The sequence below is a fragment of the Heptranchias perlo genome, chromosome 14, assembly GCF_035084215.1.
Source record: "Heptranchias perlo isolate sHepPer1 chromosome 14, sHepPer1.hap1, whole genome shotgun sequence".
Lineage (NCBI taxonomy): Eukaryota > Metazoa > Chordata > Chondrichthyes > Hexanchiformes > Hexanchidae > Heptranchias > Heptranchias perlo.
Window position 1 is genome coordinate 37,111,539 of NC_090338.1, and position 23,232 is coordinate 37,134,770.

The 23,232-nt window shown below is 39.5% G+C and overlaps 1 protein-coding gene across 4 annotated transcripts in view; it reads left to right on the forward strand.

Moving 5' to 3' along the window:
• cnot6a (CCR4-NOT transcription complex, subunit 6a) overlaps window positions 1-20,758 on the forward strand; it is a 79,527-nt gene extending 58,769 nt beyond the window's left edge. For all 4 annotated transcript variants that reach the window (XM_067996285.1, XM_067996288.1, XM_067996287.1 and 1 more), the window contains exons 7-12: window positions 3,427-3,584; window positions 3,977-4,131; window positions 5,781-5,935; window positions 9,037-9,270; window positions 15,466-15,668; window positions 16,957-20,758. In XM_067996285.1, coding sequence (XP_067852386.1) covers window positions 3,427-3,584; window positions 3,977-4,131; window positions 5,781-5,935; window positions 9,037-9,270; window positions 15,466-15,668; window positions 16,957-17,169 — 1,118 coding nt within the window. In that variant the 3' untranslated portion in view covers window positions 17,170-20,758. The remainder of the gene's footprint in view (window positions 1-3,426; window positions 3,585-3,976; window positions 4,132-5,780; window positions 5,936-9,036; window positions 9,271-15,465; window positions 15,669-16,956) is intronic.
• The last annotated feature ends 2,474 nt before the right edge of the window (window positions 20,759-23,232 follow it).

Consider the following 23,232-nt stretch of genomic DNA (forward strand, 5'->3'; position numbering starts at 1 on the left):
TATAATCTGCTCACAGCCCCAGTTAAGAAATCTACTGTGTGTGTGTGTGTGTGTGTGTGTGTGTGTGCGCCTCTGTCTCTGTCTGTGTGTGTGCGCGCGCGCCTCTGTCTGTGTGTGCGTGTCTCTGTCTGTCTGCGTGCGCGCCTCGGCCTCTGTCTGCGTGCGCGCCTCGGCCTCTGTCTGCGTGCGCGCCTCGGCCTCTGTCTCTGTCTCTATACATACATCCACATCTATATCATATCTACAACAACAGCTTGCATTTATATAGCACCTTTAATGTAGTAAAATGTCCCAAGGTGCTTCACAGGAGCGTTATCAAACAAAATTTGACATCGAGCCAAATCAGGAGATATCTGGACAGGTGACCAAAAGCTTGGGGTCAAAGAGGTAGGTTTTAAGGAGCGTCTTGAAGGAGGAGAGCGAGATAGCGAGGCGGAGAGATTTAGGCAGGGAATTTCAGAGCTGAAGGCGTCGGCAGTTGAAGGCATGGCCGCTAGTGGTGGAGCGATTAATATCAGGAATGCGCAAGAGGCAAGAAATGGAGGAGCGCAGAGATCTCTGAGTGTTGTGGGGCTGCAGGAGGTTACAGAGATAGGGATGGGCAAGGCCATGGAGGGATTTGAAAACAAGTATGAGAATTTTAAAATCGAGGTGTTCCCAGACCGGGAGCTAATGTAGGTCAGCGAACACGGGTGATGGGTGAATGAGACTTGGTGCGAGTTAGGATATGGGCAGCAGAGTTTTGGATGAGCTCAAGTTTATGGAGAGTGGAAGATGGGAAACTGGCCTGGAGACCATTGGAATAGTCAAGTCTGGGATGGATGAGGGTTTCAGCAGCAGATGAGCTGAGGCAGGGGCCGAGACGTGCAATGTCACTGAGGTGGAAGTAGGCTGAATTGATGGAGTGGATGTGGTCAGAAGCTTATCTCGGGGTCAAATAGGACGCCAAGGTTGCGAACGGTCTGGTTCAGCCTCATTGGCTAGGGAGAGGGATGGAATTGGTGTCTAGGGAATGGAGTTTGTGCGGGGACTGAAAACAATGGCTTCGGCTTTCCTAATATTGGAGGAAATCTTTGCTCATCCAGTTGGATAAGTAGTGTGACAAATCAGGCAGTGGAGGGGTTGAGGGAAGCGGTGGTGAGGTAGAGCTGAATGTCTTCAGCGTACATGTGAAACCCTATTTTGGGATGGTGAAGCCAAGGGGCAGCATGTAGATGAGAAGTAGGGGGCCAAGGATCGATCTTTGGGCGACTCTGGAGGTAATAGAGCGAGAAGAGAAGCCATTGCAGGTGATTCTTTTGCTACGACTGGATAGATAATGGATTCCCACCCAGCTGGATGACAGAGGAAAGGTGTGTGTGTGTGTGTGTGACCTATATTTCATCCATAGATATAGATGTGTATGAGATGTGTATATATCATTCATACATACATACATATATACACATCTACATCATCCATAAGAAAATAAGCAGGAGTAGGCCATACGGTCCCTCGAGCCTGCTCTGCCATTCAGTCAGATCATGGCTGATCTTGAACCTCAACTCCACTTTCCTGCCCGATCCCCATATCCTTTGATTCCTCTACAGTCCAAAAATCTATCGATCTCAGCCTTGAATATACTCAACAACTCAGCATCCACAGCCCTCTGGGGTAGAGAATTCCAAAGATTCACAACCCTCTGAGTGAAGAAATGCCTCCTCATCTCAGTATTGAATGGCTGACCCCCTATTCTGCAACTATGTCCCCTAGTTCTAGACACTCTAGTCAGGGCAAACAATCTCTCAGCATCTACCTGTCACACTCCCTCATCATCAATGAGATCCCCTCTCATTCTTCTAAACTCCAGAGAGCATAGGCCCATTCTACTCAACCTTTCTTCATAGGACAACCATCTCATCCCAGGAATTAATCTAGTGAACCTAGATATAGGTGTGAATATATGTATACACACATCTATATCATATACATACATGTATATACCTATATCCCATACATATATACACATCTATATCTCATACACACATATAGATATATACACATCTATATCTCATACACACATAGATATATACACATCTCTATCTATCATACATATTATTTCAGCATTTTAAAAACCTGTCATGTCTCATCTCAGTCTTCAATTCTCCAAAAAACAGTTTAAAGTCTGAGATTTATTCCTCATAACTTGGACTCCTAAATCTCAGAAATAGTAATGCCACGCTGAACAAACCACCATGCATAATTATCCTTTAGATTGTAGAGTGCCTAAAATAATATTCAAAATGTGGTCTTGTGTATGATCAACATAAAGTTAGAATCGCTTGTTCCCTCAAGAGCCTTTCCTAAGAGCGTCAATAATAATTTTACATATACATACGTCCTTGTAAGTGAGTGAACAATTGTTATACCTGTATCTTTTCCTTCTCCATCTTGGCTAATTGACTTCTTAAAAAATAGTACCCCTTCATCATGCATGCATTAATGGCTTCAAGTTAACTGCAGTCACTTTTGCACCCTTGTAGTAATTTAGGACCCTTGTAGGCCCATATGGTGAATCATCCAATCCTCTGGAGCTGATTAAGAAGAAAAAGTAGAATAGATGAGATAGAAAGAAAGAATTGCATTTATATAGCGCCTTTCACGATCTCAGGACACCCCAAAGCGCTTTACAGCCAATTAAGTATTTTTGCGGTGTAATCACTGTTGTACCATAGGAAATGCGGCAGCCAATTTGCACACAGCAAGGTCCCACAAACAGCAACGTGATAATGACCAGATAATTTTTTTTTTTTTAGTGATGTTGGTTGAGGGATAAATGTTGGCCAGGACACCACGGAGGCCTCCCCTGCTCTTCTTCAAAATAATGCCTTGGGAGCTTTTACATCCACCTGAGGAGGCAGATGAGGCCTCAGTTTACTCATCCAAAAGACAGCACCTCCGACAGTGCAATCACTCCCTCAGTACTGCATTGAAGTGTCAGCCTAGATTTTCGTGCTCAAGTCTCTGGAGTGGTACTTGAACCGACAACTTTCTGACTCCGAGGCGAGTGTGCTACCCACAGAGCCACAGCTGCAAGCTTCACTCAAAACTTTCTCCTCCAAATAGGATTGGGGGGTGGTTAAGCATGAGATTTTATATTTCCATCTAGAGTTCTATGTTCACTTTGTATTGTGATGGAATGTAAATATGGGTTGTCAGTACTTATGTTTTCACTTGGAATGTGAGCAGCTGAGCTAATATTAGTTGTAGGTGTTGGTTCCAAATTAATATTTGCATGCTGACTAGCAGCAGCTAGTGTTTTCAGATGTCAAGGGTTTTGTACATACACTGCTAATGTTAGCCTAAAATGTGAGTATTCTTTTCATAGTTACTAAGTCGTCTTTGGATTTGTTGAATCATTTTTAAAACCCAAATATTGTTTTACAGCGTTGTTCTCAGTCATGTGCTACAACGTACTATGTGACAAATATGCCACACGACAGCTGTATGGGTACTGTCCATCATGGGCGCTGAATTGGGAATATAGGAAAAAATCTATTATGCAAGAAATTTTGAACTGCAATGCAGATATCATAAGTCTTCAGGTGAGGCACTTCGTCACTCAAATTATTCTGCTAAAGGAGCAAATATTTGTAATAATTCATAGCTAGCAAATAGTCATTAAATATACCTGCCATTGTGGTTCCAAGCTTGCTAAACATTTTAAAATTTTTTGTACAGGTGATATCATTGTTTGCATCCTTCCATTGACGTTGCAGTTGTGCCAAATTTGTAAATGTATTGGAGTTAACCAGTACAAGCCATAAGTACATGCACCAGCCCTGCTCACAATTCTACCATATCTGAGGAAGTTACCTTGGACGTGTTTCCATACAATTTATGATGACTGTCTTATATTTAGGGACACAGGCCACATTAGTGGTAGGATTGCCAACAATTTTAGTTCCTGTTCAATTATGGTTTTCTTTTTGTGCAGGAAGTTGAAACTGAACAGTACTTCGCTTTTTTCCTGGTTGAACTTAAAGAACATGGATACGAAGGTTTCTTCAGTCCTAAATCCAGAGCTAGGACGATGTCTGAATCTGATCGGAAGCATGTAGATGGCTGTGCAATATTCTATAAGACCGAAAAGTAGGTTTTTGTTTTAATGGACAGGAAAATGATTTTTTTACCTATTAATATCTTTATTCAAAGAAACTAGAGCAAATTGTTAGTTTCAACAAATTGTTTAAAGAGGAACTGTTGCACTTTTTGGGAGAGAGAATAAATTGTCTTGGAGGTTAATTCACATGCCACATATTGGTGTTCAACTAGAGCTAGCTACCCTAATCCTGCATTATCTTTTCTCTGTCACCTTTTATGTTCTTTTCAAATGCACATCAGATTTATTTTTAGATTATGTTGCAGTCTTCTTAAATAACCACTTGTGGTAAAGTATTCCATGTTGTAATAATCATCAATAGTGTGTGAAAATATTCTAACTTTTTCCCTTTCAATTTTCTAGTTATAATTCTGAGTTTATGCCCCTTTGTTACTAGTTTGCCAATTTTTTTTTTGTTTTACACAAAACCTTTCATAAATCTGAAAATGTATGAGATCTCTTCCTGTGAGAAGTGGAGGGGTAATTTTTGAATCTTTAGAACTACAATCTCTTAATCCTGCTTTTATTCTTTTGAATCTTCAATGCCCTTTCCATGGCTCTGATATCCTTTTAACCTGTTAAAGATGGTTACTATATGTCCATCTTAATTGGGCAATATTTGTTTCCGTCACCTGTCTTCACATACCAGCCAGTAGAGAAACCTCACCTCAAATAAGACAATTTCCCCTCTCCCTGCCCTACTTTGTCCTCAAACAGTGATATAAATTTCTCCATTTATACAAACGTGCTTGTGTTGTGTTCTCGCTTGCTGTCTGAATTAAAACATTACACTTACATGCAATTTCTATCATACTCTGTTTCTTTATACTTTTTTAAAAGACCATCATTTGCAATTTTGAGAAAACTCTCCAGAAATGTAAAATACCAGGTCCACAATATCTTCAGGCTCTTAATTGACCTTCCCATAAACAAAACCAGGAGTCTGATCCTGAGTCTGCATGGCAGTTAACGTTTAGTTGAACTCGCCTAGAGTTTAGAGTTCATTTAGAGTATATAGCCTTAAAGGGGCACGCCCACACTTAAGCTGCAGAGAAGTATATTGTGTTTGACATGGTATGATTTTCCTGTCCTTATAAAGCAATGGCAAGGAAGATAAAAGATGTAAGCTGATTCATTGTGAAGCACCTGCTTCATAAAGCCCATATCAATGCTTAACAGTGATGGTCCCTTTTTAAGAGATGTATGTCTCATTGTAAGAGGGTCAAAGTTTGTACAGAATTCAAAAAGTTAATTTCAAAATGATTTTCTTATGTATTTAAAGCATTAGGGTTAAATTTTGATGAAAATTTGCATAAGAATGTCATGCACATTCCAGTTTGTTCTTTTGCTAGTTTTTTTTTCTTCAAACAATCACTTAGGTTGCTGCTTCTGTCAACAGACAAATTCTAGTTTCTAAGTCAGGGTAATAAGATGGTACACTTTTGATGGCAAGATATTTCTCAAGTAGGAGGAAAGACCGGCAGGATTATAATCTTGTATCCAATAGCGCAGTTCCTGTTTTCCTATTGTATGATGTTGACAGCCGTATTTAGCCGGTTAGCTGCATTTATTACATTTTCTTTTTAATAAAATTTAAAAATCTGTCAAGTTTTACTGTATTGTAATGTTTCTGTTGCAGATTTTGTTTGATTCAGAACCATACTGTTGAATTCAACCAATTGGCCATGGCAAACTCGGATGGCTCAGAAGCTATGTTGAACAGAGTTATGACAAAAGACAACATTGGAGTTGCAGTGCTCTTGGAGTTGCAGAAGGATTCTTTTGAACTATCCCGTAAGTATCTCTCCAAAGCCCAGATGCAACTTAATGCTATTAATAACTATTGTGAAATACTGCTGAGTTCTTCCTCATTTGTTCAACATATACATAAAATTAAATGCCCTTCTTCCATGGGAGTGTAGAAAGAGAGAATTGCACAAAGATACTATTCCTTTTTAAGAAGTTAATGCTCCTGTTTTCAGGTGTTGAGCTCCCTACCTCCCCATCCCACTGGCTTTACTCTGCTGCATTATGGACCCCTCTTAAGACTTGACACAGTTCATCCTTATCCCTTTGTCAAAGATATCAGGTATTTCACATCATAACTGAGGAGAAATTCTTTTTGTGTTGGATTTTTGTTGTTGTTTTGACAGTTGTATAAATCTAGGTTTTTTTTTAAACAAGTAAGGTGGAGGATTCTTGTCATTTCCTGCAGTTTTGATTCCACTTAGCCAGTGCCATTGTTTCATATTGATAATTGATCAATTGAACAATAACTTTACTTATACAATGCCTTTAATAATGAATCATTTTGAATCAAACAGTTTTGGTAGGAAGAATGAGGAGAGGTGATATAAACAAAATGGTGCAATTTTAAAGGGGGTGCAGGAACTGGGACCTGGGAGTGTCTGCACACAAAACTTTGAAGGTGGCAGGACAAGTTGAGAAGGCTATTAAAAAAGTATATAGGATCTTTGGTTTATAAATAGAGGCATAGAGTACAAAAGCAAGGAGGTTATGCTAAACCTTTGGGCCCGAGCTGGAATATTGTGTCCAATTCTGGCCATCACATTTTAGGAAGGATGTCAAGGCCTTAGAGAGGGTGCTGAAGAGATTTATTAGAATAGTACCAAGGATGTAAGACTTTTGTTATGTAGAGAGAATAGAGAAACTGGGGTTGTTCTCCTTGGAGCAGAGAATATTAAGAGGAGATTTGATCGAGGTGTTCAAAATCATGAAGGGTTTTGATAGAATGCATAAGGAGAAACCGTTTCCAGTGGCAGAAGGGTCAGTAACCAGAGGACACAGATTTAAGCTGATTGGCAAAAGAACCAGAGGGCAGAGGAGGGAAAAAAAATTATGCAGCGCATTATGATCTGAACTGCACCGCCTGAAAGGGTGGTGGAAGCAGATTCAATAATAGCTTTCAAAAGGGAATTGGATAAATACTTGGAGGCAAAATTTGTGTGGCTATGGGGAAAGAGCAGGGGAGTGGGACTTATTGGATAGCTCTTTCAAATAGCAGGTACGATGGACTGAATGGCGCCCTCTTGTGCTCATCATTCCATGATTCTGTGAAAAATGTCCCACGGTGCTTCAGAGGCATGATCAAAACAAATGGATGCCAAGATGAAGATATTAGAAGGTGTGACAAAAGCTTGGTCAAACAGTTGGGTTTTGAAGTGTCAGAAGTTTCTTCACTGATTGCAGAGAAGTGGCCTAACTTTGGTGTTCTAACTCCTAATGAGTATCATCCTGAGTCCCTAATTGATGCCTAGACAACTATATTGGCTCCATCAGCACAGCCTCTAGCTTTGCCCATTCTGGCTGTAGAAGCATACGAAGTCTTCGTGCAAGAAAAAGCCTTGATTGTTCCAAAAGGAGTCACAACAATTAGATCGGAGACATTAAACATTATGCTGAAGGAACATGTCAAGTGGTGACTTTCTGTCAAGTCCTCTGTTTATGTGTAAGTAGTTCAGTCGTATATAGCAGTGATAATGCAGATCCCTGAGAAGCCTGGTCAGGGACAATGTGGTTAATGTTTACTAAGCTGCATGCTTTCTACAGCATTCCACTATGGACAGTATAGATGCAGGCACTAGGGCTACTGCCTGGAGCATGGTGTTGCACTGCTTTGTATCACTGGATCTCTGAGATTGCACTTGATCCATGGTATTGGCAGATAGAGATCCAGCTAATAGAATAGTGATAATGACAACCAAAGAAGAGCCTAAATTGAGCCAGAGCCCTATTTGAACCCCTGGCCTGAGTAAGCAACTGTCCTTTTTATACCCAAGGAGTAATTGTCTTTTCCCCAATCAAGGAGTCAGAGGAACAAGCAGAGACTCTGATCACAATTTTTTAATCTGCCCTAAAGAAACAAATTTTGCTGAGACTTGAAATTTGCCCCCGGGTAACTAATATACCAGTTAATCTAAGCTGTGGATAAACTCTTGAAATCCATAATTTGAGATAAAATTAGTGAGCATGTAGAAGTGCATGGGTTAATCAAGAAGAGGATTTATTGAAGGCAAGTTTGACACATTTGAGGGTTTTTTTGGGAGGTTGGACCAATTGGTTAGTTTAAGGAAATGTAATAGATTTGGTGTATATGGATATTGAGAAGGCATTCGGCAAGATATCTCTAGACTTGTTACAAATGTTCGTGCATGGTATAAGAGGAAGTTTAGCATCACAGGCAGAGAGTTGGTTCATGGAAAGGAAATAGTTATTGGTCGGATTGGAGAAGAGTTGAAAGTGGTGTACCTCGGGCACTTACTTGGTCCACTTTTGTTCTCAGTCTGTATATAGATTTTGAGTTGGCCATTGGGAACACAATTGAAATTTGCCTCTGACATAAAAGTAAGGTTTTTGACAAATAGTGAGGCCTGTACAAGAATTCAGGAGGACTTATACAGTTAGAGAAATGGCAGATCCGTTGTTTATAAATATAGTGAAAAGCTGAGGCCCCAGTCCAGATCCCCGGTGGACACCGCTAATCACATCCTGCCAATTGGAGTACATATCCATTATCCCTGCTCTCTGTCTCCTACCTCCTAACCAGTTTTCTACCCATGTCTATAGGTTGCTTTCAATTCCATGTGCTTTAATTTTTGCTAGTATCATCTGTGCTAGTCACATTTGGCAATAGAGGAGCTTTACTCTGCATCTGGCTGTGCTATACCTGACCTGGGAGTGCTTGATATAAACACTGAATTCTTGACTGCGGGCGAGAACTGTGTGCAGATGTAACATTTTTAATATATTAGATGTATACATTTGAGAATAAGTTATGCGATGCCATCAGTTTGATGGTCTATATAACTTGAAAAAGTTCTTTCTTGATTATTAAATATATTCCGACAGTTGGCATTGTTATTTTTCAATCTTAGCTGGGAAGTCATTTCATAGCATGGAAAAGCAGCTCATTCTTGTTGCAAATGCACATATGCATTGGGATCCCGAGTACTCTGATGTAAAGTTGATTCAAACCATGATGTTCCTGTCTGAGGTGAAGAACATAATTGAAAAGGCTTCTCGTGCACTCAGACCTGGTGCGGTCTCAGGAGACCTTAATGCCATTCCACTCGTACTGTGCGCAGATCTCAATTCACTGCCAGATTCAGGTAAGGATTGCAAACCACCTTTAGTAGCGTTATGATGACTGTGTACTTACCAGTACTTTTGTGCAATAATTAAATTGTGTAATTTCTCCCCCAGAAAATTATTAGTTCTCCAGACATATGACTTGTGACTTATGAATGAAAATAATTTGCAATTATAATTAAGTGTTGCTAAGTGTGATTCCATAGTGTTGCACCTGAACGTGTAGTTTCAAATGTGTCACCTCAAATGTAATTTGTCAAGTTTAAAAAAAAAATAATTGTGGCTGCCAAACCATTGCCCATCTCTGCCACCTGCATACTATCCTGTTTGTGCTGCAACCCCCTGTGCATTCACTTCAAAATCCTCGAATGGCCTTGCCCCTCCCTACCTCGCAAATTCCTCCAGTCCTACATCCATACCTGCACCTCTCTTCTAATGCTGGTCTACTAGGCATCCTCCACCCTCCCTCTGCTTTACTATTGGTAACAGTTTTTAGCCATCTCCACCCTCTTGTCCCTCTCTTCCTAAACCCCTTTGACTCACTAGATTTCTCCCAGCCTTAAATCTTCCTCCTTTTATAGCACTTACAGCCACCTCCACTAATCCTGCTTCTCGAGTCTGATTCCAAACTGGAGCACCTTGGGACATTTTGTTACATTAAAGTTCTATATGAATGCATGTTGTTGCTGAACCAAATATCTGTTACTTTATCACTCAAACATCTGTGACAAAATGTGAATAAATGTAAAGCAGCAAAAAATATCAGAGGAACAAATAATGAGCAGAAAACCGAGCAATCATATTCCTCATAGTTTTAATATCATTCAGTAACCAGAAACTACCACAAAACCAACAATCAAATCACTCATAAAATCTTCAATTTTAGCCACCATTTTCCATCCTCACTCAGATCAGTATATACGCCATGATAAACAGATTAAAAACTACACAGTTCTGGAAAAACTATTACTAATGGTTAATTAATGTTACCTGAAAGAAGTTCCCTCACGTAGGCTGCCCTTCAGTCTAGGGCCCGACCTAGAGTTAGAAATTTTACCTGTAACCAGTGGATAAATCATGTGTGTCAAAGATGCATCTTGGGTGTTGTGATCTTCTAAAATTCATTTGATGTTTTTTCCATTGCTTCAACATCAGTTATTTGTAAATTTTCTTCCTCATTGCGATGGCTCACTCTGGGTAATGAATTAACGTCACTCTACTCATACAATACCCAGGGTAAGCCATCACAACGAGGAAGCAAATTTACAAATAACTGATGCTGAAGCAATGGAAAATACATTAGAAATGGATTTAATTTTTATTTCAATAATAGTATCTTTGCCAAATTGATGGGCTGAATAAAGAACTCAGATCTTCCATTCAGTTTGTTGCTTTAGCTACAGTCTGGTTCTTTGCTCAGTTTCATTTCTCTGCAGCTCATGTGCCCAACTTTTTATATCATTATCTTTTCAAGATGTGTAACAGGTATTAGTTCTTTATGATCTGAAAGGAAGTTTCTGAGCAATGGGGTGTCTTTTTCCCCGATCTTGGCTTCACTACTGTTAATGTTATTTCTATATTCTCTATTCTGCATGACTTCTGCTTCTACCCGTGGAACACTATCCCAGACATTGTGATTACCTGAAACTCAGTAAATTCTACATTTGCACTAGAAACAAACAGTTGGTGAATAGTGGTTGCTGGTACACCCATTTGGACTTGCCCATTGATACGTCGATAGAATCTTTCCACGCTTTGTGCTCCCAACTATTATCAGGACTAAATTCTTGAGACATCTGTTAGTTATCTGTGGCTCGACCCTGTTATCCAACTAAAAATGTGCTGGTTGAACTTTTGCACATATCACTCGTGAGCAGTGCTTCATCACCGAAGCAATATTCATTTACTTTGAGTAGATGCTTTAATGTATCCTGGAGGAACTGTGTGGACATGCATAATATCTGAATAGTCCTATTGTTTATAGATAGCTTCTAGTAGCTATCCACCTATTTTTAAGCTCTTCAATGTAACTTTTTTTGTAAAAAGTGTCCAGCTAAAACTTGTGCAGAAAAAAATGTTTAAATGTCTATCCTGTGGCCACTAACTTCAGTTACTGTATATTTCTCTGCTCAAAGTAAATGGCGTCATTGGAGTAGGAAATAAAAACTTGAGTATAGCTAGACACTTTTCGAAACTTTTAGCAAATGTCCCATGGCACTGCTCACAGTAAGTCAGTGAATGCAGTATTTTATAGGTTGAGCTGTTATGCAAGGACAGGAACTTTACACAATATAAAATGCAATGGATTGTTCTTCTGCTAAAGAGCAGGTATATTTTGCTAAGGCTACAAAGTTTAATTGTTGTGTAGTGATCACTGAATGAGCTCTTAGACATCAATTAAGAGGCTGCAGACATTCTGGTTCCAATATTTGTTGTTACTACAACATACTTTGATTTTTTTTTTGGTGTGATGTTTATCAGACAGGAAATACATGCCAGACGAACATTTTTATAATAAAACTTGCAGATTTCTCATGGCCTTGTTCATGGTGAGTTACAGGTTTTAAAAGAACAGCAATGTTATGCTATTAGTATCATTACAGGCACTGATTTATAAGCATTGGGAGCAACCCTGGGAAGGGGCACTGGTCTGGCAGTACTGAAATGGGGCCTCTGGGCTGCTAATACTTTGTGGGAGATTGTTGGGTTTGGGAGTACTTCGGAGAGAGGTTCTGTTGGCATTGGGATTGATCCTAGGATATGAAATCACTGGGAGAGGGGTCCTGGGATTTCGGAGCATTGACGGTAGTCCTAATATCAGGAAGAATTAGGAGGCGGTCCCACGTGTTACATATTTGGGCTTTTTAAACTTTTCTAGATTTTTTTTTTGGCTTCTGTATTTCAAACTACTCTGTCAGAAGCTACAAATAGCTTATGAAAACAACCAATCTGAATTGACTGGTCAGAAAGAGTGAACCAAGCAAATCATTTAAAAAGGTTTTCGATTGACATTTTCTCCTCTGTAACTGAAATTTCTAATGTCCAGAATAAGACTCCAGAATTTGCCGACAAAGTAACAGCGAGTTAAAGGTGCACGTCATTATTAGTGTGTTTATAAAATAAAATAGCAATTTGTGGTGAGGCAGGCATACATCGTGAGTTACAATTTGCCACAAATTGCCGATTTGCGCCGCTCCCCCATTAGCCTCGCCATCAATCTCCCCGTGAGTCAAGAAATTGTTGCATTTGCGTTGTAAAAACAAATTAAACCCGTCGCAGAAAGTTAGGGCTGCTATTTAAAACCAGAAGGACCCTGCTAATAGGGTAATTATTGTTTGCAATGGCCTTCCACTTTGAAACCAGTTAGCAATTAAATGATTGTTCTGCATTTGCCATGGAACCAGGATGCAAGTTAAACTGTTTTGTTTAAGTGATTAAACTGTTAAATTGATTTGTTGTGGATTCTGGCTGGGAGTAAAGTTGATGCTAAATTCATTACAGCTTTGCAGGATTTCCCCCATTGCAACATTTTAGGTGACCTCCCAGGTTATATATTACTTTGATACAATGGTGTGTGGAGGTTTAGTTAATAAGGAAAAGTGTTGTTGTACCTACCATAGAGGTAATTTTACAAGTATTGCACCACTGCAATGGAGCCTCATCCATCTCCTTCCCCACCCCGGCCCAAAACACCTCTCCTCAAAGTATGTGGGTCCACTAATTTGAGTCACCAACAGTCACCATGCTGAATCCACAAGTAACACATGAATTAAAAAAAACAATTTCAATCTGGGCAGGAAGCTGTCTTATTCACATGTTTGTGTCATGTTCCATAGTTTTTTTTTAAAAAAAACTTAGAACTACACATTTTCCTGCTTGTAATTCGGTGATGTCAGATGTCCATGCTGCCACTTGGGAGCTTTGCTAACCATTCAGATCTGTAAATTTAATTGGTTAAGGAGATAGACTATTGATCCTGTTATTCACCAAGGTCCCAGATCCTCCATTGACCAATTCGCACTTCCAGCGATTTATGGCACAAAATTAATTGGAGCCAAAGGGCGAGGCAAAAGTGCAACTTAAGGCACTCACCACGTGCTGCCTCGCTCCAGCAAATTCTGGGCCAATTGCTTCTGTAACTGATTCTTACAGTTGTGAAATGAATTATATTGTTTGCTTTGCACCACTGGATGGTGCTGTATGTAAACGGAACTGCATCACACTGCTCAGTTTCTGTATAGCTACACTCTGGAGCTGAGAATAAGGTTGGTGAGAAGATATCTGGGTTTTATGGGCCTTGCACAGCTATCTTCAGCTCTAGTCACAAAACTGCTTTTCCTTGGGGCTCTATAGTTGTCTGACATTTTGTCATTGTTTTCATTTTTGACATTGAAGACCTTAACTGTGAAATTGTTTAGGAGGCAATGAGTTGCTGTGATGGGGATCCATAGGTTTCACTAATTGTTATTATCTCAATCTAGTGCTGGGTGAAAGGTCTCCCTTATCTATGGGGTGTTATTTGTTACTGTATATAGGGCCGCTACCTGGAGCAGCTGGCAAGCTTTCACTAAGCATTATTAATGTAGTGCTGCTATGCTCCAAGTTGATGTCAACATTTTAGGTGACCTCCCAGGTTATATAGTACTTTGATACAATGGTATATGGAGGTTTAATTAATAAGGAAAAGTGTTGTACCTACCATCGAGGTAATTTTACAAGTCTGCACTACTGCAATGGAGCCTCATCTGTCTGCAGTGCAAATTGGAAATTAAGAACTGCACTGTCCATGCTCCCCTCCCTGCTTGTATGATCTTATTATTTTTTGAATGCTTTTCACAGTTCGTGTACACAACTTGATCCAGACCTGGCTCTCAATGCTCTAGTTGGCTTAGTGCATTTTAAAGCTGTATAGAATTCTTGATGTATATACTTACTTTCCCATTATTCCTATTTGAGTATGTTTGCTACCTATCCCAGTCAAGAATAAAAATGTAGCTTAGAATGAGGTTTTGTATACAGTGAAGTGAATACCATATGAACTACATGGCTGGCCATGGAACAAAGTACAACAGCACTCAAGATAACTTTCTCCTTTAAATGACAGCATGTTGTATTATATGTGGAGTTTGAACCACATTCAAAAGAATGAGGAAAACTATACCTGTGGTAGATAATGTAATACTATGTCACTTAGCAGTAATATGTTTTCCACAAGTACTGTGATTTAAACATTAATTTTTTTAGAATGGAACAACACCTAATGAACAGTTCCTCACTGAATACTCACAAATCCCACTTTAATCCTTCAAGTAATAAATCACAGTATCAGACATGTTAGAGCCAGCAGAGCTAATATTCAAAAATCTAATGTCAGATAGTGACAAACTCCTAACAGCTGAAAATAATCCTTACCAAGCGAGAATACGACCAATGCCACTCATCCCCCATAAAGCCAAAATCCACCAGTGATCTCCAGACTCAATATAGTGGAAAGTGCTCCCGTGAACAAAAACAACCCACACAATCCCACAGACAACTGGCACCATTCTTCTAACAGTCACTAGACTTCATGATCAGCACCTGCTTTCCCAAGGAGAAGTTAAATAATTGGAGATATTGCCCCATTACCTCAGCTTCCTGAAGGCACCCCACCAGAGTCACTTCTCTTTCCCCCCCCCCCCCCCCCCATTGAGAATAAACGCAGATCCTTTAGCCCCTACAGTGGCGCACTGCAGACTGTTCCCCCACTGAGTCCCATCCGCTGAATGGTTAAAAGCCCTGACTTGTCCTGATTTTTGCCACCCATCTCCTCCTCCTTCATCCCCTCACCCTTTCTCTTCCTACCCTTTCCCCTCTCCTCTTCCCCCTCCATTCCCGGTCTCCTCCATCTCTCTCCCTTCGGGCCCCCATCCCTCCCTTCTCTTTACTCTCTCCCCACCCTGTGAAGCACTTTTAGAATGTTTTTCTACATTAAAGGTGTTAACTAAATGGAAAGCAAAATACTGCAGATGTTGGAAATCTGAAATAAAAACAGAAAATGCTGGAAATACTCAGCAAGTCAGGCAGCATCTGTGGAGAAAGAAAGAGTGTTAACGTTTCAGGTCGTACGAATGGTCATCGACCTGAAACGTTGACCCTGTTTCTTCACAGATGTTTTCTAAATGGAAGTTGTTTTATTTTAACACTAAGGATTTGTTTATTTTGCTGCTTTTCAGGTGTTGTAGAATACTTGTCCACTGGAGGAGTTGATACAAACCACAAGGATTTTAAAGAGTTAAGATATAGTGACTGTCTAATGAAATTCAGTAATATTGGAAAAAATGGAACTCCAAGTGCAAGGATCACTCATGGCTTTAAGCTGAAGAGTGCCTATGAGAATGGCCTGATACCTTATACAAACTACACCTTTGACTTCAAAGTAAGTATATCAGCGGTTGCTGTTATTTGAACAGTTTTTAGTAGGGGAAATTGTAATATTTATGATTCAGATATCCATCTTAAATTTCCTTTTACATTTGATTAAGTTGGATGTCCAGGGATCAATCTTATTTTTTAGGTTCAATGTAATCCAAGTTGTCAATTTGTCAAATTTTTAGTGACATGTATTTCGATACATTGATTTCATCATGTGATTGTTTCTCCGCCCCACCTCCCCCCTCTTAATGTAATTGTGTATTGTCCTACTCCCTCTAGTTTCAAGATTGTGTAGATCCTAGTCTCTATTAGGTTTGGAAGACCTGGACCTTCTCTTATCCCTCCCCCTTCCCCCAAATAAAAATTTCAGATCGAAAATGCTCAATATAATTGGGGGGAGGAGTTGGAAGAGGCTGTTACCCAGACTACCCGCCGAATGAGGATTGTAGTTTATGAAGTTCCACCACGAGTATATCAGTGTGTTAGCTCAAGTGCCTAATCCTTCTGTTGTTGATGTGGATGATATACAGGCTAAAACCTGTTGCAGTCTGTAATGATTGCCCTCATGTTGGGAGGGGAAGCAATTCCCAACACAGTAAATCTCAGCAAGCACGACATAAGAATTTCAAGTTTCTGTGTAGGTAAAGCAGTTAAGAACTCCTGTATGTGGAAACACATTGAAGCAATGGTGGGGGTTTGCCAGTAGATGCTCAAAACAATCAGGTGCTCCTCTAGTGCCTTCCTCTGCCACCCAATCGTGTCCTGGCCTACTCAATTTCTTGGCAGAGGAGGGTTCATGCTTGGGTTAAAGAGAGTCAGGGAGGACAGCATGGATCCATATAAGGCATTTTCAACTCGTGTATCCACGTTCATTGCTGCCATCCTCCAAGCTGATGAGATTTGAGGATGGGAGGAGACTGCATAGGATGTTTTATGAATAAGGGAGTCTAGTCTCTCAATGTTTTGGTTGGATGGGCGGCTGACTAGAAAGATTACTTAACAGTTTACTCAGATTGCTTTGATCAGAGAATTCTCTGGATGGTCAGGGAGTGCATTTGGCCACAGAAGTTTGGCCTCAAGCATTTTTTGCTCACTTCTACCCTGAAATACCTTGTCAAATGGTACAATTTGGTGCATGTAGTGTTGCGTCTGGTTTGATATTGATTGGGTACTTCAGCTTATGTAGTATCAATAACTTTTTTTTAAGTACAAAGCTGTATTTTAATATTTTAAGAAAAGCTAAAGTTGATCTTGACTGTTGAAAGTTAATTTTGTTTTTTATTTGACTTCAGGGTATTATTGACTATATCTTCTACTCAAAGCCTCACATTAACATACTGGGTGTTCTTGGACCTTTGGATCCTAATTGGCTGATTGAAAACAGTATCAGTGGCTGCCCGCACCCACACATCCCATCTGACCATTTCTCACTTTTTGCACAACTGGAGCTTTTACTGCCCTTTGTGTCACCAGTAAATGGTATCCATCTGCCAGGCAGAAGGTAGTTGTGTGTGTACTATTTGGAGGGAAGCCTCTTAAACAATCTTGTAAAATTGTAAAATCAAAGTACTGAGGAGTGAAGTATGGCCAGTAGGATTGTTTAAATTATGTTCTTAATCAATTTTAAATTTGTTTCTTGGATAGCTTGTCTAAGTAATAAACGATAGTAGTCCGGTGCTATTTACAGATAATGAAATTCTGAGCCCTATTTCCTACTTTGTATACTGTAGACAAATGCTGAAAATGGGTTTCTTTACAAAGCTTGTACTGCTTTTTGCTTCTGCATTTTTGGTGTAAAATGAAGCAAAATCTCCAGTCTCTATACATAAGTCAGTTATACAGTTGATTCCTATTGGATTGAGGGGTAAAATTCACTGCAATATTTTATTTACGTAGGAATGTTCACAGAACAGAAACTCACACTTTGAAATGCAACTGTGCACTTTGAAATCCAACTAAGAGAATTATACATTTTACATTGCTACCTTTTATCTTAACTTTTTGTAATATGGTGGAAAGTCTAATAAATAGCTACATAGGGCATAGAGTGCAGTTGGAATGGAAATGGGGGAGAGAGATTGTAATCTGACCAAGAATATTTAATTGCTTAAAGGCATACTCGAGGATAAAAGTTCCTTTTAATGGCTTTATCTTCAAATGTTCATAGAAAAAATGTAACTCTTCCATTCGCTCCCCTGAATTTAATTTAATTTTTTTAAAACTCATCATGTGGTAGATGGCATCCTGGTCAGGGCATCAATCTTTTTTCCCATGTCTATGTATGGGCATAGAAATGTTGATTCTTTCCCCTCCCACTTTTTTAAAAAAACCTCTGCCTCAGTGCCCAGTAGCCCCCAAGTGCTCTTTTCTTTCAGTAGAAACTTGGGAGTGCTTCAAGCCAAAGTTAAACAAAAAGAAACTAAAATGTTTCCATAACATCCTTGAAAACATCACAAAACGGACAGCTCTATGGGGTCTTACCTTGGAGTGTTTCGTTACATGTTTGTTCAAAGAAAATATACAGGTGTAAAAGGACTGTGAGTTTGGTTTTTAATTTGCCTACTTGACAAAACCAGTAAAATACTTTACTAAAGTGGAATCAACTGTGTATTGTTGCACAAATAGCACTACCTTTTCAGGCCAGTAGTAGCCATTGAGGACCTTTCTTTCCATACTTCACTCCCACAATTTTGAGAAGTGTTTGTATAAATTTGAATTTGAATTTAGCCTTTAATGATTGTATATGAACCATAGAAGACCTGATTTAAGGCATTTTGTACTAAAAAGATTTAAAACAGATTTGGAAAAATGATTGTATTGTAAACTAAGGCTAAATTTTTATCTGTTTCATGCTTTAAAAAACCATTTGTAAAAAAAAAGAAGTTGCAACAGGTTTCCTCTGCTAATATTTGCACTGTTCTGGGTTTGTAACTCGTGTACTACTTTTACAGTTGAGGACATTGTTGATTTAAATTCAAGTATTTCACTCCTCAGGATTTGGTATCAGCATTCGGACCTTACAATCTATTTGAATTACCCAAGTTCCTCTGATTTAATTTTTTACATGACGTGCCTCATCAACTTTTTTATTTTTTGAGGGGTTTTTTGGAACCAGCACTGCCTGTGCACGCGGAGAAATCCTGAGCATCTTCTTTTGAGATTTTTTTAAAAAATAAAAACTGTTAAGATTTGTGAGATTTTATGAAGACACTTTTGTATAAGCTCTGTGGCATTTTTTTTCTTGTGGAGCAATGAACACCACATTGTTGATCAGGTTGGGTACAGTAGGGTACAGAGTATAACTTTAGCCCATTGTACCCTAGCACTGCTTCTGTCCCTTTGCACAGTGCTACTTTTCACCAAGGAACGCTGCATCATGTGAGACCTTACACCATCAATGTTGCGTGCTTTGATCTTGTAGAGAAGTAGCATTCCTTGGTAGGAATTTTAATGTTCTGAAGCAGTGTAAACTAGAACTGAGCTATATTTTGCATGCAGGTCTTCCAGACAAAGTTTCAAATCCATTATTTTTTAAATAGTCATGTGTTTGTGTTTTTCAGCTGGACCAGAGCTATATCTCTACTCTCTGTTCATTGTGCCATTGGTAGCATATTCTTAAAGCCAAGTGTGCAAGCTTTAGTAGGTTAGCTTTTGCTGTGCTTTTGTTTAAGGTGCTAGGGGGAAGAAGGGGAACCTTTGGAATTAGCTTGTACTATATTATGCATTGAATGAGCCAGAGGTATAGTTTGATCTAGCTCTTTAGTTTCGACTGCAGGCAGAGAGACAAAAGAACACAACCTGACACACACAAATTGGACCAGTCTTCATTCCGGTTTACAGTTAATGTGGAATGTAGCTAAGTGGATTGTGACAAATTTTAACTGTTTTAAAACATTTAATAAAAAGACAAAGCACTTAAATAGAGTTGGTGCAGACAAAACCAGGATGGAATGAGCAATTTGGGAGAACTTGCTAAGTTTAAAGATGTAATAAATACCCATAATAGATTTATGATGAATCCTTGTCTGGGACCTGCAGTCGTCTTTGTTTGTACAATTAGAAAACATGTCCAATTTATAATCAGTAAACTAATTACTGGTAGTATTGTTTGTAGTAGATTTAATGAGTAGCTTTTTGTAAAGTGTGAATAAAAGGTGTTTACTCATGTTTTCCTTGCTTTACCATTTTATTAATGTACATCATGAAACCCCAAACTAAAGTAAATTAGGCAAAGTGGCCAATCAGTATTGATCTCAATATTTCAGCTTCATGGTCACTTAGAATGGATATATACAGTACACAATTCAAAGGGGCTGTTAATTCACAGACCAAATCCAAATGCTATTGTATACTTGTTCATTTCTGTGACTGATTAAAGTGCGGTGTGTTATTTAAATGCTGTACTGAAATTAAATTTAATCTCCTTTTAGTAAGATATTTGTGGGAATTTTTATATGCAGTCATTTTTTGCATACTCCTACAAATGTAGAGATGTTTGGTTTTACAGAAAAAAAATAACCAGAATGCAAAAAAAAACCTCAGAAATGGGTACATTTTATGTAAGATTAAGACACCCCTTTTACATCTATTCAGGAAAGTAGCAAACCAGTTTACTTTTTGTGTACAGTCACATTCACTCCCATGTCCCATGTCCAAATTTAAGTGTATTCCAGTGAGTCCTTGATGGTAACTTGTAGGTTACATGAATCTGAGCCTTCTCCACATTTTCTTTAGTGATGATCACTACTCAGGATAGAAGGACATCTTTAGTTCTGTGCTAAACCTATTTCTACAGATTTCACTATGTAATGCACTGCAGCAACTCTTGTTTACCATTCTTCATGGGTGCACTGATCAAACCAGCAATTACATCTGCACTAAGTAATAAAAAAAAATTACAGCTACCTAGGCAGCTCTAAAGTCAAATTTGGGATGAAGTGGTAAACGAGGGCTTTTTAAATGTTATGTGAACTTTTTGGCTTGAATAGCAGTTGATAGCACGATGTTTTCCATAAACAGGGTCTGCTTGTTCCCGTGCACAGGTGTATTTTTCCTACTCACAGCTTGGACAATAAATTGTATATCTATTTCAAACTTTGTTTGCTGTATTTATTCACATTAGAAATATAGCAGCATGAGCCCTTTCTATATAAAGGCTACGTCCACAGTTTGAATTTGTATAGAACCTATGCAAACATCCCAAGGCACTTCATGGATAGGCATTGGGAATGAAGGCTGAGGCAGGAAGAGATTAGGAGATGTGATGGAAAGCTTGGATGAAGTGACGGATTTTGAGAATTTTTTTTTAAAAGGTAGAATGAGGTGGAGTTGCAAAAACATCTATGGAGAGATTTCCAAAGAGCAGTCCCAATGTGACAAACATTTACCTTCATTGGTAGGGTAAATAATAGGCCAAAATCAGAAACAGCATTCAGGAGAGGCTATACGGCTAATGGAGCTTTCTAAGGTAGGGTGGGGTAAGACTGGTGGGATTTATGGACCAGGGCAAGGATTTCATATTTAATGTATTGGGAGAACCAAATCAGTGAAGACAGGTGGCGGACGAGTGAGACATAGTGCGAGGCAGGACCACAGGCGGCGGAGTTTTGGATAAGTTGGAGTTTATGGAGGGAGGAGAATGGGAAACCAGAGAGGAAGGCATTGGAATAGTTGACTCTGCAAGTGACAGGGGCTGCGGCAATGTTGCAGTGGTGGAAGTAAGCATTCTTGATGATAGGTAGGATATGGGGCTTAAAGCTCAGCTCAAGATCAAATATTACACCAAGATTACAAATGGCATGGTTCAGTCTGGGAGAATGAATTGGTGGCAAGGGAGCAGGGTCTGTAGTGGGGAGCCAAAGGGGATATTTTTGGTTTGACCCAGACTCATCTAGAATTTAATGCCAGACAGTATGGCAATACCATTCAAGTTGAGTCTTAGAGATCAACACAGAACTTGGAGGCAACTTAGAAGAAAAAGTGTGTGGAGATGGGCCATGATTGGAGAGAACAGTTGGATTGAGAAGTTTTTTAAAAGGAGGGGCCATAGCAGATTTGAGGGAGAGAGCTGGCACATGAAAAGAAACCATTGACTTGTCGGCTGGCATAGGGGCTAGGAAAGGGAGCGGAGGGTAGGGAGGAGATGAAGAGCAAGTGGTGGGTCTTGGAGCAGATGATTTTGGAGAAGTCAGAGGAAGCTGGGGGAGAAATTTCTAAAGGTGGGTGAAAATTTGAGTGGACAGAAGACTGGAGAGCGTAGGAGCACAGTGAGGAAACTGCAGGTGCTCTCTCTTTGATATGAAAAAATTCACAAGCCCCTCATACTTTGTGTTTGAAATAAGATGCCAACAGCTCTGGTCTACAATTAGATGGTGAAGCTTCCGCATGTACAATGGTTTTGTTACCGGCAGTGTTGCATCTTAATAATCAGATAGAGTGCCACTGGTTAGAATGTGGAATTTGCCACCATGTGGAGTAGTTGAGGCGAATAACATGGATGCATTTGAGAAAGCTAGATAAATATGAGGGAAAAGGAATAGAAGGATGTTTGATAGGGTGGGGAAGAAGCTCATGTGCAGCATAAACATCAGCATTGACCTGTGCAGTAAATTCTATGTAGTTACTGGTAGGTGTTACAGGCAAGTGTGGATAGTTCTACCATGAGTATGTTTACACAGGACTTTTTAATGGGACACATGACAGACAAACTGATTTTAATATATAGTTGGCATTACATATGGGGAGCCCAGATTAAGTGTCGGCTTTGGATGAAGCTGGGTTGGAGACTAGGGGATAATTGGAGCAGGATATCTGGACCAGTTCCTATTTTTAAGTCATAATTGTCCTTATTTTTATTTTTCCATTATAAATTCCTTACTAGAACCAGTGAGTGTTCCCTGATATCTTGTAAGATTGGTGGAAGCCCCAGAGAAACTATGTAAATGACCCTTCGTGCTGTTGCTTCAAGGTTTCTGCTGAGCTTCCACTGATATGGCAGGAGATCAGAAGAACCCTGCAGAAATTCCAGGCCCCTATGTCCACATTTATAATGGAAATTACCTGTGGTAATACTGCAGGTATCTATATTAAAAAATCTTATGTACATACTTCCTGTCTATGTTCATGGTGTTTCTTTCGTGTTTGCTTCAATCTCCCACTGTTGAAGACCAGGAGAACCCCAGTGGAATTTCATGGCTGAAGTATTTAACAGTACTGGGGAGAGAGAAATGGGGTTGGGGGGAGCATCTCTGGGCTTTGGTAACACTGGGTTTGTGCCCCATTAAACTAGCACAAAATTGCCTCCTAAGATGCCAGTACATCACTTTTTAATTACTTGTGCTGGTGCTTGCGGCAACAGACTCAATTAACATGTCCTTCCACTCTTGTCCACAGCAGAACAGCAATCTAAATGTCCCAGCTAACATGGATGGAACTGGAGATTTTATGATGGCTCTGCTGAAGTATTTTAGTCCCATTCAAATGTGCCACAATTTATTCTGAGCAGTTGCAACCATCAGTAGTATATTGCTTTTCTTTGTACTGTGAATGCAAATTCTGACATATTCCAA